At 50.7% G+C, this 20,317-nt stretch overlaps 1 protein-coding gene across 2 annotated transcripts in view; it reads right to left on the reverse strand.

Moving 5' to 3' along the window:
* Nucleotides 1-20,317, reverse strand: part of SLC45A4 (solute carrier family 45 member 4) — a 99,047-nt gene that overhangs the window by 45,479 nt on the left and 33,251 nt on the right. For both annotated transcript variants that reach the window (XM_077944142.1, XM_077944141.1), the window contains exon 2: nt 1,718-2,357. In XM_077944142.1, coding sequence (XP_077800268.1) covers nt 1,718-1,958 — 241 coding nt within the window. In that variant the 5' untranslated portion in view covers nt 1,959-2,357. The remainder of the gene's footprint in view (nt 1-1,717; nt 2,358-20,317) is intronic.

The raw sequence follows: 20,317 nt of genomic DNA on the forward strand, positions 1-20,317 counted from the left end.
ATGTGAACCTGGTCATGCCCACCTGCGTGTGTTTGTGAATTTCCGTGTTCTCACACCCACCTGTGCGTGTCTCTGTGAATTTCCGTGTTCTCACGCCCACCTGCACGTTGTCTGTGAATTTCCGTGTTCTCACGCCCACCTGCGTGTCTGTGAATTTCCGTGTTCTCACACCCACCTGTGTGTGTCTGTGAATTTCCGTGTTCTAACACCCATCTGCGTGTCTCTGTGAATTTCCGTGTTTTCACGCCCACCTGTGTCTGTGAATTTCCGTGCTTTCATGCCCACCTGCACTCATCTGTGAATTTCCGTGTTTTCATGCCTACCTGTGGGTGTCTCTGAATTTCCGTGTTTTCACGCCCACCTATGCGTGTGTGAATTTCCGTTGTTTTCGTGCCCGCCTGCGTGTCTCTGTGAATTTCCATGTGTTCATGCCCACCTGCGTGTGTCTGTGAATTTCCATGTTTTCATGCCCACCTGTACCCCTCTGTGAATTTCCGTATTTTGATGCTCACCTGCGCGTCTGAATTTCTGTGCTTTCATGCCCATCTGTGAGTCCGAATTTCTGTGTTTTCATGCCCACCTGAGTGTCTCTGAATTTCTATGTTTTCATGCCCACCTGTGCGTGTTGGTGAATTTCTGTGTTTTCATGCCCACCTGCGCGTGTCTGAATTTCCGTGTTTTCACGCCCACTTGAGTGTGTCTGTGAATTTCCGTATTTTCCTGGTCACCTGCGTGTGTCTGAATTTCCGTGCCTTCATGCCCACCTGTGTGTGTCTCTGTGAATTTCCATGTTTTCATGCCCACCTGCGTGTCTGTGAATTTCCGTGTTTTCACGCCCACTTGAGTGTGTCTGTGAATTTCCGTGTTTTCCTGCTCACCTGCGCGTGTCTGAATTTCCGTGTTTTCACGCCCGCTTGAGTGTCTGTGAATTTCCGTGTTTTCCTGCTCACCTGCGCATCTGAATTTCCATGCTTTCATGCCCACCTGCATGTGTCTGTGAATTTCCATGTTTTCATGCCCACCTGCGTGTGTCTGTGAATTTCCATGTTTTCATGCCCACCTGCGTATCTGTGAATTTCCGTGTTTTCATGCCCACCTGCATGTGACTGTGAATTTTCATGCTTTTGGAAATGCCTGTCACTGAGCCATCTACCGTCCACAATAACCTTGGATTCAAGTCAACAGCAACAATGATAAGATGACAGCATCTTTCAGTGTCTCCCACAGCCAGGCACTGTTCTAAGTGCACCTGGGACCCTCCTTGGGTTGGTGTGCGATTGCAATCACTTTACACACGAAGAATCAGAGTGTGGCACAGCGGGTCTCCCAAATTCGCCTGCATGACACAGCCAGTGACTGTCAGTGCTGGCGACCCTAACCTTTGCTCATCGTTCACTGTGCCCTGGCAGGGACAGCGGGGGAGATGGGCCCCGGCTGAGAGTCAGTATGTATCAGTGCCAATCTGCCCCAGACACTCAGCTACTTTGCCAAAACTGTAATTCAGCGTCAACATACGAAGACCGTTCCTCCCCAAACCTCGCTAAAAACAGGAGAAGAAAACCAGCATCAGGGCAGGCTGAAGGGAGAGGAGACCAAGACTTCTGTGCCCGCGGTTCTCCAGGACATGCCATCCTCCACCTCCGGAGGATCAGAGCCACGCCCAGTCCGCTAGCACTCTGCTCAGCGTACACTGCGCACAGACGGGGAGGAGACTTACCAATCTGCAACAGTATTGGTGTGACCAGAGCGGTTTCCATGGCGTAACAGAACTCCCTGCCAAACATCACCGCCCCGTGCATCACCCACAGGCGCACGGGGATTCGGTCTATGGACCCCTCGCTGATGGTCTCGCAGTTCTCGGCCTCTGCGCCTCCGGCTTTCTGTGGGTCCGGCAGGGGCACGGATAACTCTTGAACTTGCATAGATTCCGGGTCGGCATTCTGCGGAGCCATTTTCATTACCACCAAAAATATATATATTTATCTATATATTCTATCTATATAAATAATGCTTTCATCTATCTGTAATGATAAATAAGACGTCTTCTCTTTCTGCTTCGGTTGTGTTCCTCGGGCAAGTAACACTTACATTCCTCTTTGCACAGGTGGGTGTCTCACAACTTCTCACAATGGTATGAGACATGCAGCAACACACAACGATTTTTGGTTGGATTTTAAACATATGGCTTGCTGGTTTACTGTGAATTAGAGTTAAAAATCCATAATTGCCATTCAGTTAATACCAGTTTCATCATTATTACTGAAGAGGTGCTGAAGTGAATTTTCTTGCTACAGAGAGGTGGGAAGGTGACACAAACAGGTGTTCCGCTGGTAATCCCCATCGAGTGACTGGATGATCTGCAAAACAGGAAAACAACCCGGCCAGAGTCAGGGGCGGCCAGCAGATGGCCCTGTGGAGCGCCGCCTGACCCCCGAGCAAGCTGTGTGCCCCAAGGACCTGCCCCGAGATCACACGCCTCTCTGCCACTCACTCTGGGTACGTCCGTGCTAACAACCAAACCTACGTTCTCGAAAAACATTTTCTCATGTGGAAGTGAATCCTGGGGAAGGACAAAGGTGGGGCAATCAAGGAAAGCAGGATCAAAGAGCAGACAGAGAAAAACGCTAGAAATATTCACTCTTTGGCCAGTAACAATATCGTCCACCCCGTATACCACAGCACGTAACTATTCCAGCAGGCTGGAGGCGGCTGGCGACGACGCCCTTTGGCTGCAGATATCATGAGAGGGAAGTAAGGAGGTGAAGGGAAAAGTGGGGAAGGTAGGAAAAAGAGAATCAAAAGGTTAAACTTTTGTTTAAAAAAGTCTAATTTGTTAGAGACAAGGTCTCGCTCTGTTGCCCAGGCTGGAGTGTGGAGTGCACAGCCTCAAACTCCTGAGCTCAAGTGATCTCCCACCTCATCCTCCCAAGTAGCTGGGACTACAGGTGTGCACCACTACACCCAGCTAATTTTTCTAAGGTCCCCACTATATTGCCCAGGCTGGTATCCAACTCCTGAGCTCAAGCGATCTCCCCTGCCTCAGCCTCCCAAAGCACTGGGATTTACAAGCATGAGCCACTGTGCCCAGCCAAAAAGGGAAACTTTAGACCCTGCCTGGACAGGTGGAAATGAAAAACAAGCAGGCTGGGCACAGTGGCTCACATCTGTAATCCCAGCACTTTGGGGGGCTGAGGCAGGTGGATCACCTGAGGTCAGGAGCTCGAGACCTGCTTGGGCAACATGGCGAAACCCCGTCTCTACTAAAAACACAAAAATTAGCCAGGCATGGTGGCGGGAGCCTGTAATACCAGCTACTCCAGAGGCTGAGGCAGGAGAATCACTTGAACCCGGGAGGTGGAGACTGCAGTAAGCCCAGATCGCACCACCGCACTCCAGCCTGGGTGACAGAGACCCTGTCTCAAAAAAAAAAAAAAGAAAAAAAAGAAAAATTAAAAGTAGGAGGAGGCTGGATGGAATGAGGATAGCATGATTCTCTGTCCAGCAGGGAGTTCGAAATCTACCCAAAGGCACCTGGAACCCTGTGATATTGGCCTTTAGGTTATAAAACCTCTTGGTAATAAAATGAAATTACAGACCTTCTCTTCAGAAAAAAATGCACGCATGTGCCAAACTCTGACTATGGTACCTACGGGTTCGGAGACTCCCAACCCATACGCAGCTTTGCTAGGGTCTGTGGAACCCTATCACCCCAACCCTCGCGTTTCCACCACCCTGCCTCCAGTGACAAACCCAGCTTGGTGACAAATTCTCCACCTGGACAAACACATACAATAAAGCAGAAATAAGCCAACTGGAAATGCTGCCTTGGAAATGTTTGAGGAAATGAGGTCAATCTCTCCACAGGTAAGATAAGATCGGGGATGTGGAACACCCCAAGTTCAGAACTTCTGGAGTTAGGTCTCCAGACACCGGGTTCAGTTCAATTGAAGTGCCAGAAAGAGCCCCTGAAAACATACCTAAATGGTGTTTAAGGTTATATGAAGGTAGGTCTGTGGGCCAGTATCTTTCTTTTATTTTTTATTTTTTTATATTTTCAGACAGAGTCTCACTCTGTCTCCCAGGCTAGAGTGCAGTGGCGCGATCTTGGCTCACTGCAAGCTCCGCCTCCCGGGTTCACGCCATTCTCCTGCCTCAGCCTCCTGAGTAGCTGGGACTACAGGCGCCCGCCACCACACCCAGCTAATTTTTTTTTATTTTTAGTAGAGATGGGATTTTACTGTGTTTGTCAGGATGGTCTCAATTTCCTGACCCCGAGATCCGCCTGCCTCAGCCTCCCAAAGTGCTGGGATTTCAGGCATGAGCCACCGCACTCGGTCTATGGGCCAATATCTTACTGAGAATTTTTCCAACAACTGGCTTCAATAAAAGTATTTCTCATTAATTTCCACCGAACCAAAGGTGGTCTTAATTAGCTCCTCTCTTTCTCCCCAGAGACCAGAAACCTTGAGGTGCCGTCTTCACTTGGCTCCTCTCTCACGCAGCCTCGACGGAGAAGGTGGGTCCCCGGCGCGGGGGCCCCAGGAGACAGAGGGCTCTCTGTACGGGAGGTTCCGTATAGCACCTAAGGAAGCCGTGCGCCTGGCTCTTCCGTTCCAGCTCTTCCCTACATCTTCTTTCACGCCGCAGCGGAAACCAGAATGCCTACTAATTCCTTCAGAACCAAAGGCTCAAGCAGTGCTACCTATGTGTTTGCTTCTTACGTCCCCCGAACGTCGCTACAATTCCACACGACAGCCCTTATCTGAGAATTCTTTCAACTTTGCCAAATGTCCTCTACCATAGAAACACCTCAATTAAAACAAGAGTTTCCAAACTGTCACCTTACCGCAATATTTTTTCAAAAAACTCTGTCATGGAACTTTTTTTTTTTTTTTGAGACAGTCTTGCTCTGTTGCCCAGGCTGGAGTGCGGTGGCGCGATCTTGGCTCACTGCAACCTCTGTCTCCCGGGTTCAAGCGATTCTCCCGCCTCAGCCTCCCGAGTAGCTGGGATTACAGGCGTGTGCCACCACACCCGGCTAATTTTTGTATTTTTAGTAGAGACAGGGTTTCACCATGTTGGCCAGGCTGGTCTCGATCTCCTGACCTCGTGATCCACCTGCCTCTTCCTCCCAAAGTGCTGGGATTATAGGCGTGGGCCACTACGCCCGGCCAGAACTATTTCCAACATACACAAAGTAAACAGAATAGTATAAGAAACCGTCAGGTTTAACAAGGACCAACATTCTGCTATTCTTGTTCCGCCCCCACCTTTATGGAATCATTCCTAACAGAAAATGTCACGATTTTCCCTGTTTTCAGTCTGTCAATCTTGTACCAGAATAGGGTCAATGATTTTAACTGCTTTCTTCCACCAGGTAAGAGGAGGCATTTTTGTGAGAAGAAATAACACCCAGACACGTCTGCAAAGACTGAACACATCAGCTGGGTTTTGAGCAGGAACAAAAGCAATTAGTTTTCTAAGAAATCCTAATGACTTAATTATAAACATCAGACCCTGCACTTCTGCTCAATTGGCCCTTTGTCCCATTGCGGTGTCCTCAGAGACTTGTGCCTGAAGTGAAGCAGTCTCTGTTCCTAAGATTCATTTCAGTAAGAGCTGACAGTTAGGCAATAAATGTCTGTAATAAAGTAATATATGAATTATTTGAAGGTAGCGATTCTCAACCGGGGGCAACTCTGCACCCTCCAGGGACACTTGGCAATGACTCGAGACATCTCTGATTGCGACAACAGGGGGAGGAGGGGACAGTACTGTTACTCTTAGTAACAGAGTTGCAAATCCACAGAAGGACAGAGTGGTGCAGGAGTGGCTCCCTTGACATGGAAAGTCAGCTACCTCACTGGAGTTCCTCTGAAATGTTGGGGCTTTCCTACCAAACTTCTAACAACCGGTGTAAAACTGACCTTTCAAAGAGAAGATGAAAAGGAGGGAGACCAGCTGCTGGGTGGGAAAGGCATCTAGCTCACACCGCCAGAGCATCTGCATGGCTACGGTCAGGGCGAGCCGCCAGACACCGCTGCTCAGCAGGCTGAGGGGCCAGCACGACGGCTTCACACCTTGGGGGACTGCTGACCCAGCCTGCCAGGGACGGCGCTGCACGTTCAGCCGTGCACCCAGGCCCCACGTCAGGCCCCCTAGCTCTAGAACCATGCCTGGGCAGTGCTGCCCATCGGTCGAGGGATCACCCTTCGGAGCAGGCTGCCTCTCCGCCAGCCTGCTCCCTTCAGTCTCTCTGCTGAGCCTGGCTCTGCCCATGCTGCCGGCCATGCATCTCCACCTCTTGCCCTTCCCACCTTCAGCTCAACCACCCCAGTCTGAGAGACTCTTCTCAGGCCTCACTGGACCCCTTTAGAATGGGTGATCCCCATCTTGCACAAAGGATTATGACAGCTACTGGTGGATGGCCAAACCCTGCCAGGCAGTGAGAGAAGCCCCCTCAAGAGACCCCCATCCCCTGCTTTCATCTGTCCCCAGATCTCCCAGCATCAGTCCCCAGTGGGCAATGTCCATCCTTCTTGAACCTGGGCTTTCCCTTCCATATGCACCATTTCCAGCCACACAGTAAGAGCTCGATGAGGCTTGTTAAATGAACAAATGAAGCAAATGAACAAACAAGGCTGATCAGCTGATAGGTACTATGGGGTGTCTGCACTGGAAAACCACTCCCCACCCCACCAGTCTCTAAGGAAACTATTTTATATGCTCAAGTTATGCCCAGGTGCTCCGGGTGACCAGCCACCGGCTCATGCCTCCCTGAAGTCCTCATGAAACAGCATGAGCATGGCACGGGTGTCACCTGTTATGCAAGTAGCCTACGCATGAACACAGCTGGCTTGCCTTCCTCAAGCAGGGCAGAGGCAGGGGCACAGTACACGGATTTTACACAGGTGACTCCACTGGCATCTATATTGATGAAAACAACAAATATCTTTAGACATCTTGACTTTGTTTAAAGTAGCAGTAAGTACAAAAATCTACCAAATGTCTCATACCTTCATGAACTTATCCAAGGAATGTCATCAACCTAGGGTGTCAACACCAATGCAAGCTTCCGAGCTTCTAAAAACAGGCAAAGTTGAGGCAACTGTCCAAACAGTAATCTTAACAAGGCTAAATTAGCCATCACAACAACATCACCTCATGTTAACCAACCTTAATTTCCTCAAGGATATGCACCCATTGGACTAACCCAGTTTTCAAGGTGAGTATCTTGGAGACAACACCCAACAGCTCACAGCAGGATGCCACCTGGTGCAGCTGGTGCTTCCAAACATTTTATTTCTGCAAAGCCCTGGGGATTCTGTAAGCATTTTAGGAGAAGTCAGGAAATAATTTAAAAATAAAGTTTAAGTGTTGTACTTAGAATCAAGGGTCATGGCCGGGTGCAGTGACTCACGCCTGTAATTCCAGCACTTTGGGAGGCTGAGGCAGGTGAATCACGAGATCAGGAGATCAAGACCATCCTGGTCAGCATGGTGAAACGCCATCTCTACTTAAAAAAAAAAAAAAAAAAAAAAAATTAGCTGGGCATGGTAGCATGTGCCTGTAATCCCAGCTACTGGGGAGGCTGAAACAGGAGAATCGCTTGACCCGGGAGGCAGAGGTTGCAGTGAGCCGAAACTGCGCCCCCGTACTCCAGCCTGGGTGACACAGCAACACTCCGTCTCGAAAGGAAAGAAAGAAAGAAAGAAAGAGAAAGAGAAAGAGAAAGAGAAAGAGAAAGAGAGAGAGAGGGAAAGAAAGAAAGAAAGAAAAGAAAAGAAAAGAAAAGAAAAGAAAAGAAAAGAAAAGAAAAGAAAAGAAAACAAAACAAAAGAAAAGAAAAAAGAAAGAAAGTTAGTTAGTTAAAGGTCATATCACCTAGTCAATACCGAAAGATCTAGCGGGTGGAACTGCAGGGGACAGCACACAGGGAAGGCCATGGTGACCCGGCCCCAGCACTGGCCACTCTGAAAGGAGAGCTGGTGGCCTCCGGGTTGGTGCCGGAAGCACCAGCATGAGCATTTCTTCAGTTAAAGGGCCAAGGCTGAAGGACAGGTTACTGCGCCCGCAGCCCATGGGAAAGGTACTAGCAAATTCTGATACATTTAAGAACACAAGAACATGTCTTGGTCAGGAAATGCATGTAACAGGCTACTGAATGTTCAACCCAGATGACAGCTCCCAGTGGAAAACTATGTGGGTCCCTGTGAGGCCTCAGATCCATATGCTCGAGTGTGGTGTGAGTTAGCAGCCACTTTGCGTCTCCCAGTGGCCCTCTGGGTGTCGCAGTATGATTGATCTGAGAGTCCACTGCCAGCCCTGGGACTGCTCTTTTGCACACACCAAATGTCGACGTGCGCGTCTCCGTTTCTCAAGGCTGCAATCTGTCCCACCCGTGTGCCTGTCTACCTAGCTGCGGGAGGCAGAGAGGCTGTCGGGACATCTCGACCTCTGCTGGGGGAGGGGAGGGTCCTGATGTTGCTGCTTCTCCCCCATCAGCGCTGTCCTAGTAATTCTCTCATGTTTATTGCCAAGAACTTCATGAGCACATGAACTTTATGAACTTTAAGAACAGACTGATTCGCTCTGGGAAAAAAGTCTTTGTTGGTATTTTTATTGAGATTCCATTAATGTTATAAACTAGCCTGGGGGGAGCCGATATCCTCAGGCTGCTGAGTTGTTCTCTCCAAGAACAACAGCGCTCCTGCACCTGTCCACGTCCTCCCTAGCGCCTTTGGGGAGAACTTAAAAGCAGCCCTTCCACGGTCTTCCACGTTTTCTCCTAATTAACCTTTGTCATGGTCACTGCAAATGGGATTTCCTCTGCCCTTATGTTCTCTAACTGGCTAGATCATGACAGCTGGTAAGTGTTGTTTACGAAGTCAGGTATAATTTACATGCAGTGAGAATGTACTACTCAGACAGTTTCAACACATTCCTATCAAGACAGAACCCGTCTATCATGCTGGAAAGGCCCCTGTGTCCCTTCCCATCTAATTAAGGCTATTCATTCTTATATTTTCAGTTTACAATCTAATTCTTTTGTTGTCTGAGCGAGAATGGACAAAAAAAAGAATATAATCAAATTAGCAAGTCTACCAAACCATTACCAAAGTATGCACAGCCCCCCACTTAAAGATGGACCGTATTTCCAAAGTTCATGGACACATGTTTGGATGTGATGGTCCATTTCCTGAGAGACAGCAGTGGACACCTCTAGGCCCTCTGGTCCTCCTCACCCACAGCCCTCGCTGGGATTGGAACAAGGGCCCATGTGGTGCATATTTCCTGAACACGAAGCCTCTGAGGCAGTTTGAAATCCTTCCCTTCACGGCCTCCCCCAGTCACTTCATCTCTAGGGCCTCACAAGAAATGAAAGGAAAGCAGCTCTGAGAAGAGAAGGGAGGAGTGTGCAGGGAGGGGCCGGGCACCAGCGCAGGGTGTGTTTTCACACTGAGCGGGGGCAATCAGACACCATAAAACCAGTCCAACGCCCAGCAAACTACAGCCATGAGGTCACTTTCTTAGAGCAAGCAAATTGTTTTCTGTAAGGAAACTATTTTCTATAAGCACGAAAGCATTATCTGAAAACAGGAAAATGATTCTTCTCAGTACAGAGCTGAAAACGGCCGACCGAGGCATGACGTCACGCCCCTCCTTCCCCCAGCACAGGCAATCCTATACCCCTGAGAGCCGCCGCCGCCTCAGCTGCTTTAAATGCAGAGAAGCTCAAAAGTTAAGTTGTGACCTGTTCTGGTATCTTATGTTCAAAAGAAAAGTGCAACTTTTTGGGCAGATTTTCCCTAGCATAGAAAAGCAAGCTTCCCTTTGGAGCCTGTTCCAGCGATTGTCGGGGCAATCGGTGACAACAATTTTGTTATGATTCGCAGATGCACTCAGACAAGCGAAACTACAATTGTTCCAATCAACAACTTCCTCTATTGTCCTGTTTCTAATTTAAGGGTAACTGATGCCAAAACACATGACTTCCTACAATTTGCTGAGTGGAAAAGCTGGCTGTCAACTTACATTTCACCAAAAAGGTAACTGGAGAGTTGCTGCTGACACACATCTCAAGCTTGGGTCAAACTTTCAGATCTACAGCACAGTACCAGCGTTCAACAGCGACAGGAGAATTCCACGAGCCACGCTTCCCGGGAAGTGGTCTAGCGAGTCCGGACAACACACGTCCGCACGGTGACCACAAACATGCGCTGCTCCTTTCACAGCCCTACACAAGAAGCGCATGTACATGTATGCATGGGCCTGACGCCGTGGGGTGCAGGCACCGCCTGTGGGTGGCACATGCTGATGGGGGCCAGCTCACGGAACAGCTGTGTGTTTTCTGCACCCACCACCTAGAAACAGGCATGAGTAGGGGCACCCATAGTCAGACAAACCCACTACTACCATCAGCCTCAGACGGCCCCGTTCCATCTTCACCAGTGCAGTTCCCCCAGTCACGGCCAGCACGTGTCTTCCTGCCTCTCCAGATGGCCATGGAGAGGAACACTAATAGCAGCATTGGCAATTCTGCTTCTAAGGCTATTTCCTGAAAAGCTTGTGAGAAATCCCACTGACTTCCAACACAAAACCAGTGTGTGTCAAGAGATGATGACAAGCCACAAATGGGGTAGAAGTATTTGCAAAAGACATTATCTGATAAAAGACTGGCATCCAAAATATACAAAGAGTCCTTAAAACTCAACGAAAAGAAAATGAGCGCTTCTACAAGTTCCTCCCCCCGTGTATTTGGCACGTGCCTGGCTGGGCGGGAAGTGTGGGGCATTCCGAGTGGCAAAGACTGGAAGCAGTGTGTGCTGGAAGGGCAGAAATTTCCAAAACGGACCTAACAAGAGGACCCAGATATTGAAGTGCCGTATTCCCACAAATGTTCGCCATCACTCTACCATTAAGATATTGAAATGAAGGAAATATTAATTTTCTAACAATTTGTGGTACCCTGGCCTGGCAAGCTGTCTTGAGCTATACTGGACTCGGAGTAGGCACATAGTCAAGCAACACGACGCAGCAAGGGAGCCCCAGGACAGCTGTGGGCAGGCCCCTGAACTGTGGGGGCTAGCAGGACGGGGAAGGTGACCTGCCTGTGAACGGCCAGATCGGTGTGCACATAAAGCAAGTGCTGCATTCACCACAAGCCAGGAGACGTTGGTGACACTTCCACAGCCTTCCTTGGACTCTGGCCTTCCCTTGGCCTCAGCAGCTTCACTGCTGTCCTTCAGGAACGGTGCCAGGGCAGCAGCTCTGGGAAGCCTGCAGACCACATGCTGCCGTGTCCCGCGGGGCCTGCATGGCTATACGGTTTGACAGTCCAGGCTCCTGCACTGGAGTGGAGATGCTGTGGGAGGGAGGCAGGCTCACCGGTGAGCGTGCGACTGTGCACATGCGTGCCTGCAGAGTTCACAGAAGCCCTGTGCGGGCAAGAATGCTCTGACTACTTGATGATGCCGGACAGTGCCGGGGAATTGCAGTTTTGAGGCAGTGCAGTAGCTTTACACTGTGTGAGATGGATTCTCATTATAGAAAGTATGATGCACGTGATGTGTTGGATTTTGAGGCTTACAGAGTAGTGTATGCTCAGTTGCAAAGCAAAGAGCTGGAAGAACAAGAGCCAATAAATGATCTTTTGCTATGTGGGGGAAAAGATGGCAAAAAGTCTGAAGACACCTCACCAAAGATGATACACAGACAGCAAATGAACATATGGAAAGATGCTCCACACCCGAGGTCCTCAAGCGGATGTAGCCGCGGTGCCACCACACACCTATCAGAACGGCCAAGGCTTAGAGCACCGACAACAGCAAACGCAGGAGAGGATGTCGGGCAGGAACGCTCGCTCACTGCTGGCAGAAATGTAAAATGCCACAACCACTCCGAAAGACACTTAGCCCACTTCTCACAAAACCAAACATACTTTCAACCATGCCATCCGGCAACTAAGTTCCTTGGTATTTACCAAACAGAGCTGAGAACTTATGTCCACACAAAAACCTGTGCGGCTGTCAGATGTGACAGCCACTTTATTCATCATCACCAAAACTTGGAAGCACCCAAGACGTCCTTGCATAGGTGACTGAATAAACCGTGGAACATCTAGACGATGGAGTGTCATTCGCCGCTAAACGGAAATGAGCCCTGAAGCCATGCATGAAAAGATGCGCGGGCACCCTGAATGCGTATTTCTAAGGGAAAGAAGGCACTCTGAAACGGCTTTTCCAACTGCATGATTCCAACCAGACGACTTTCTGGAAGTGGCAAAACTAAGGACACAGTAAAAGGAGCAGCGGTGACCAGGGCCTGGGGAGGAAGAGAGGCGGAGGAGGGTGTCGGGGCAGTGGAACTGCTCTGTATGGCACTCTAATGGCAGACACATGTCACTATGCATTTGCCAGCCTACTGGAGCTGCAGCGCCCAGAGTGGAGACCCTGACGTGACCTCCGCACTGGGGTGGCAGAGACGTGTCACTGCAGGCTCATCCACCGTAATCAATGTCCCACTCTGGCCGGTGACATGGACACTGGGGGAGGCTGGGAGTGGGGGCAGGGGCACACGGGAAATCTGTTATCTTCCTCTCAATTTTGTTGTGAACTTAAAACTGCTGGCCGGGCGCGGTGGCTCAAGCCTGTAATCCCAGCACTTTGGGAGGCCGAGACGGGCAGATCACGAGGTCAGGAGATCGTGACCATGCTGGTTGACACGGTGAAACCCCGTCTCTACTAAAAAATACAAAAAATTAGCCGGGCGAGGTGGTGGGCGCCTGTAGTCCCAACTACTCGGGAGGCTGAGGCAGGAGAATGGCGTGAACCCGGGAGGCGGAGCTTGCAGTGAGCTGAGATCCGGTCACTGCACTCCAGCCTGGGCGGCAGAGCCAGACTCCGTCTCAAAAAAAAAAAAAAAAAAAAAACTGCTCTAGAAAGTAAAGTTTGTTGATTTTCAATGTTGTGTCCTTGTATTTACATAAATAAATAAGGCAATCAAAAACTCCTGATAATCCCCTGTTGTCCAGGGTTAGGAAGAAACCAAAACCCTTCATGAGAAAGGAATTAAGGGGCATCCATGCTGACCGCCGTGCACTTGGGGAAGCTTTCTGTGCCACCTGCTTACACCTGAGAGTGCCCAATCGCGGAGGCGCCCATCTCCAGGTGTGCTATGCATCGCCTGTAGAAACCCAGCTTGGCGGCCTCTCATCACACAAGGAGCCTCTAGCCCAAGACACGTGGGCTAAAGAAATACAAAGTTCATACCAGTTTCAATGAGGCCATGTGACATCTGGCGTCCTTCAAATACTCAGCACCTCACGTGGACCAGTGTCGAGCGGCTTCCCTAACTGCAGGTTCTGGGGCTCCCCCCAGACCCACTGGATCAGAGACCAAGAGTCTGCACCACGGCCACTCCTGAGTCACACGCGGCAGAGGGGACGTCACGAGCACTGCCTCACGCCAACAGCTCCAGGCTGCGCTGTCACCCTGGCGGGGCGGCTACTGTGTCCCCCCTTTTACCCTCAGAGTATCCCAGTTAGAACAACACCCCAACACTCTAGAAATGAATGATCTAAAGCTTAATTGTGCTTTACATCTTCCGATAACCCTCTTTGTGTGTTTTGTGCCACAAGTCAGGGCACTTCAGAAACCGAAAAGGACGCACAGCAGACCACACATCCTTCTTCTCTGCTCTCCTTTCAATCAGAGCGTGCTGTGAACCTCCAGCGGCACAGGGGAGTGGGCAGAGGCCAGGGGTGTGTGTGTGTGTGTGTGAGTGTCGATGTCTGCCTATGTGTCTGTGTACGTGCGGGGGGTGTGTGTGTGTGTCGATGTCTGCCTATGTGTGTGTGTGGGTGTGGGTGTATGTGTGGGTTTGTCTGTGTGTCAATACCTGTGTGTCTGTGTCGGGGGGGGGGGTGTGTGGGTGTGTCCGTGTGTCTGCCTCTGTGTGCCTGTGTGTGTTAAGTCTGTGTGGGTATGTGTACGTGTGTCTGTGTCCATGTGTGTCTGTCTCTGCATCTCTGGATCTATATCTGTCTGTGTCTGTACATTTGTGCGTGTCTTTATAAAATACCCTAAGTATGAAGAAACTGAATCGAGGAAATTCTGGAAGGGCCCCCGGGAGTGAGTGGACACCGTATGGCCACAGCATGTCTATGGCTGGCATCCCCACAGCAGAAGCAGCCCAGTGCCCATGCCCTGAGCATGCCTTCCCCTACACTTCTCTGCTGACCATACAGAGTGGCCTGGCCCAAGGCCGAGACAGTGCCCTGGCTCCTCCTGCCTCCTCCAGACCCCTGCCCTGCCCCTTTTCACGCCTGCTTGCAGACCTTGCCTCCTGCCCCACAGACCCTGAGGGCACAGTGTGCTTGGACTACCTCTGGGTCCAGCACACACCCAGCACAGGCACCCACATGGTCTTTAAAAGAAATGAATCCCTAAGTGCGAAAGGCAGAAGACCAGACCAACCCATAATTACTCCATTAATAAAGAAAACCAGGGTGTGGTGGCTCACCACTACAATCCCAGCACTTTGGGAGGCTGAGGGAGGATTGCTTGGGGTCAGGAGTTTAAGACCACCCTGGGCAACATAGCGAGACCCCATCTCTACATAAATAAATGCATTAAACAAACAGGCTAGGTGCAGTAGCTCATGCCTGTAATCCCAACACTTTGGGAGGCTGACACAGGAGGATCGCCTGAGCTCAGGAGTTCCAGACCAGCCTGGGCAACATGGCAAAACCCCATCTCTACCAAAAAAAAAAAAAAAAAAAAAAAAAAAAATTAGCCAGGTCTGGTGGCACACAGCTGTAGTCCCAGCTACTCAGGAGACCGAGGTGGGAGAACCGCTTGAGACCAAGAGGTGGAGGCTACAGTGAGCCAAGATTGCACCGCTGCCCTCCAACTTGGGCGACAGAGCCTCTGTCCTGTGTCTGATGCCCGCGTGACCTCACAGACTCTCCCAGACCTCCTGGAGGCCTGGTGCAAACTCATTTCCCTCTGCTGGGCCTGCTTTCTCAACAGTAAACTGCACATACCGAAAGGCCCTTCCCCCGGCCCACGGGGCTCCCTGGGCCCCATGACAAAAGGTGGACTCCCTCTGGGTCCCCACGGCCCCAGCACCAGCTCGACCAGCTTGTACTTCCATGTCTAGTCAGTCTTGTGCTTGTGTCTCCCCAGCCACTGCAAGATTCCTGACCCCAGGGGCAGGCAGAGAGCATGGCCTGGCAAGACAAGGACTCAGAACGACCTGAAAATGAGCAAAGGAAGCATCTTGGGTGCTAACGCCAAGCCGGAGTAAAGGACCCACAACGGCGCTGTTCCCACAAAGGCTCTGACTGACACCAATAACGCTATTCTCATAGTCACTGACGAGCCAGAACGCTTGCACCCCTCCGGAGCCCAGCACACGGGGCTAACCCCACACATTATGGCTGAGAAATCCACTGGCAACTGAGCTCACTAGAAGAGCGCCCAAAGACTTCCTGGAGAAGATAACCTTCCTGCTGGTGAAGTCACAGCCAACTGCAGGACGCTGGTGGCAAGGCCCCTGCCCCACAGGCTAGAACATCACCTCACAACTCCTGGGCTCTCCTGGCTGGCACCACACTCAATTCTGGAAGCCATTTTTCCATCTGCAAAGGCAAACCTCAGACTTACCAACAGCTGTGGAATCTTACCAGAAACTCCCAGGACCTGTGGGGCAGGGCACATGGCTGGCAACTGGCTCAAATGCCCAAGAACCACATCATTCAGAAAGGCCACACACAGCTGGACAACGGGGTGCCTGCCTCTACCTCGAGAGGCTGTGGGTGGATCCAATGGGAGCAGGCAGCAGGGTAATCCCCTTCCTGACCCCATTTTAGAATGGGACAGGGAAGCTCAGTTCTCCTCCAGTAGACACTGTTCTATCCCCCAAACAACTGGCGATGCAAGGGCGGCAGGGGGGCAGGGGGTAGCCATGCTCACAGATATGGTCGTGGGTGTGGGGGTAAGCCGCAGTTCACCAACACGCTTCCTGACACCACCCCAGCACTGACACAGCACAGGACAGACACTGAGTATATATACACAAGTGTGCATGCAACACACACCTGCACACACATGCACTCACACACGCATGCAACACACACCTGCGTGCACACACATGCACTCACACCCACGTGTGCAACACACCTGTGCACACACATGCACTCACATCCGTATGTGCAACACACCTGTGTAGACACACATGCACTCACACACGTGCACGCGACACACACCTGAGTACACACACATGCACTCACACCCATGTGTGCAACACACCTGTGCACACACATGCACTCACACCTGAGTGTGCACACCTGTGCACACACACGCACTCACACCTGCATGTGCAACACATACCTGTGTACACACACCTGCAATCACACACCTGTGCACGCAACACACACCTGCATACACATGCACTCACACCCACATGTGCCCCACACCTGTGTACACACACATGCACTCACACACGTGTGCAAGCAACACACACCTGCATACACACATGCACACACCCGTGCATGCAACACACACCTACATACACACACGCACTTACACCTGTGTGCAACACACCTGTGTACACAAACGCACTCACACACATTTGCAACACACCTGCATTCACACATGTGCACGCAACACACCTGTATACACGCATGCACACCCACGTGTGCCACACATCTGCACACACATGCACTCACACGTGTGCATGCAACACACACCTGCGTACACACATGCACTCACACCCGCGTGTGCAACACCTACACTCACACGTGTGCATGCAACACACCTGCAAATACATGCACTCATACCCGCGTGTGCAACACACACCTGCACTCACACACGTGTGCACACAACCCACACCTGCATACACACATGCACACACACGTGTGCATGCAACACACCTACGTGTACACACACATGCACTCACACCCACGTGTGCAACACACCTGCGTACACACACATGCACACACGTGTGCACGCAAAACACCTGCATACACATGCACTCACACCCACATGTGCAACACACCTGCGTACACACATGCACTCACACGTGTGCATGCAACGCACACCTGCGTACACACATGCACTCACCCGCGTGTGCAACACACCTGTGTACACACATCCACACACGCGTGCAACACACCTGCACACACGCACTCACACCCACGTGTACAACACACCTGCATACACACATGCACTCACACACGTGTGCACGCAACACGCACTCAAACTCGCATGTGCAACACACCTGTGTACACACGCACACACGTGCAACACACCATGCACATGCACTCACACACGTGCACACAACACACACCTGCGTACACACACATGCACTCATGTGTGCACCCAACACACAGGCAGGCTGAGCTGAAAGGGTCTCTTTCAAAAATTGTCATTTTCATTGACCTTCCTGATCTTCAAGAACCATATAGAGACAGGAAATGCAGTCTTCTTGGTTGCCATATTCTAATCAGAAATTCATTCAGTTTAGAATCACGATTATGAAGCCTGCTGACGCAGGTAAGGACAGTCCCCAAAATACACTAAAGCCAAAATCTGAACAGGAAGTGATGGGTGAGGTTTTCACCAGCTCACACGCTACGGCTGATCTCACAGACCGGGCTCTGCCAGTGCACCCAGAACCTCCCCTCCTACCTTCTCCACTTCCACGCCAGTGCATCTCCCGCCCGGGCTACCACAGGAGGGTCATGACTGGTTTCACAGCTTCCACCCTTACCCTCAGTGCCCGCTCTCAATACTGTGAACCGGGTAGTCCTTTACAACACCGAGTCAGACCAGCCATTCCTCATCTCACGGGGTCCCACCTGGCTCCCCAAGCCCTTCCGGAGAGCCTGCCAGCCCAGCCCAACCACAGGGCCCTTGCCACATGGCCCCTGCAACCCTCAGGCCCTCAACCCCACTCCTGCTATAACCTCTGCCCGCTGCCCCTCAGTGGTGGTGTCCTAGGCACATCGGTCAAACAGCCTCCCTGCCAGGGCTGCCTGGAGCTGAGTTCCAACAGGCCTCCCAGCTTTCCCCCTTCCCTCCACAACACCAGACGTAAAGTAAACACAACAGTGTACTTAAACAGGCAAAGGCTAGTGACAATTTACATGGTAGTAAATACTCCAATTACTACTCCACTTTCTAAAATTTAAGGGTTAAGGCGTTACGATTTGAAATAAGACACCTTTTTAAACAGAATCCCTCTTCATCTACTAAAACAAACCGTTACCTAAATATCAACAGGAAGAAGATGCAGTGTCCGACACGTAGCAAACACGCGAGAAAAGCTCATTTAAGAGGAAATCACACGAAAACAAGGACACGCTGCCCCCAAAAGAAAATATCCCCTGCACCGCTGAGTTTCTGCTAGAACAAAGTTTTGCTCATCTCCCTTCTTACCTATATATAGTCTCCTTGATTTGCACGATCAGCTGACTAGGTTTTTGCATTTTCAATTAAGAGGCAATGAGGGGTGTGCCCTTCTTCCCAAACACTCAAGCACTGACCTGGTGTGTGCGCCAGGGTCCCAAGGACGCTTTGGCTGCCATGGAAACGGCGGCATGCTTCTAGCCTGTGCAGCCCCTGAAATCTCAGCTGGGAAACTCAGGAAAATCAGGCGCCAGTATCGACCTGAAATGCCCATAAGTCCTAGGATAAACTAGGTCTCCTCTGAGTCTCGGTTACTTTAGGAGCAAACCCGGGTAGAAATAAACTCAGCCTGTCACGCGCAGCGTGGGAGAGGCAGGTCGCGTGTTCCTGACAGCAGGCAAAGCAGCTAAATGGTATTCAAAACATGGAAGCAGAAACCCTCACATCACACACATATAATCAAGCACTGACCTCACAGACAGGGCACAATTTAGGGATACCACTAATGACTGCCAAGATGGAATTAGACCTTTTGATGGTACTTCCATGTAAAATCAAGTCAAATCAAAGTGGTTTCCAGGTCCTGAACTTATCCGCAAGCAGAAAATTAGTGAACGCAGTGCTACAAAAGTGAAAACCGCAAGCGGCTAACTGTCCAATGATACAGAGCTCTTTCAATTATGGTGTGCACTCAGGACACACGACGTCCCTGTGTTTGAAGGGAAGTATGATGGATATTTCGGAAATGTTAAAGTCAAAGCTCGATTTTTAAAAATACGTAAAGTTTGAGCCAGGCGCGGTGGCTCACGCCTGTAATCCTAGCACTTTTGGAGGCTGAGGCGGGCAGATCACGAGGTCAGGAGATGGAGACCATTCTGGCTAACACGGTGAAACCTCGTCTCTACTAAAAATACAAAAAATTAGCCGGGCATGATGGCGGGCGCCTGTAGTCCCAGCTACTCGGGAGGCTGAGGCAGGAGAATGGTGTGAACCTGGGAGGCGTAGTTTGCAGTGAGCCAAGATCATGCCACTGCACTCTAGCCTGGGCGACAGAGCGAGACTCCGTCTCAAAAAAAAAAAAAAAATACAGCTTGGGCCAGGTGTGGTATTTCACGCCTGTAATCCCAGCACTTTGGGATGCCAAGGTGGGTGGATCACCCAAGGTCAACAGTTCAAGACCAGCCTGGCCAACACGGTAAAACTCAGTCTCTGTTAAAAATACAAAAATTAGCCAAGCGTGGAGGCGGGAGCCTGCAATCCCCGGTACTCGGGAGGCTGAGGCAGGAGAATCGCTCAAACCTGGGATCAAAAAAAAAAAAAAAAAAAACTAAAGTATGGGTGAAGGACGAAAACTTACATATGGCCTTAGCCTGGGGCTAGATTTATTCCTACTTTCTAAGACCAAGAAAACAACAAAACTACCATGGGACCCTCTCCCCTTCACTCTCCTCAATACCAGGGGCTCTGCCTGAAAGTAAGGCTGAAGGCCAGCCACCTCGAGGGACAGAATGGGTCACCTCTGCTACTTACTGGATGGCATGGCACGGCTGAGCCACTAAAAACATGGGCTCAAGACAACACTTTCAACAGGGTATCTCATGATGCTCTGTGGCCCTTTGCAAAGCCCTTCTACTTCCTCGTGGACCCCTTGTGTAAACTCACAATAGGGGTTCACCACGAGGAAAAGGGGGCCTCAGGGGCATTCCGGTTCAGAGAGCCACTGCAGACGGGAGACAGCAGAGAGGGCAGAACGGTCACTTCCTCTCGTGCTTTCCTGTCTCCATGCAGGGAAGTGGCTGGACAACTCTAGAGGAGGTGGTGTCAGCGAGAGCCAGCTCCGAATTCCCCCAACCACACTGGGGCTTCGACTAAAAACCCACGGAACATCTCCCCTCCTCTACGAG

The sequence above is a fragment of the Macaca mulatta genome, chromosome 8 (assembly GCF_049350105.2).
Source record: "Macaca mulatta isolate MMU2019108-1 chromosome 8, T2T-MMU8v2.0, whole genome shotgun sequence".
Taxonomy (NCBI): domain Eukaryota; kingdom Metazoa; phylum Chordata; class Mammalia; order Primates; family Cercopithecidae; genus Macaca; species Macaca mulatta.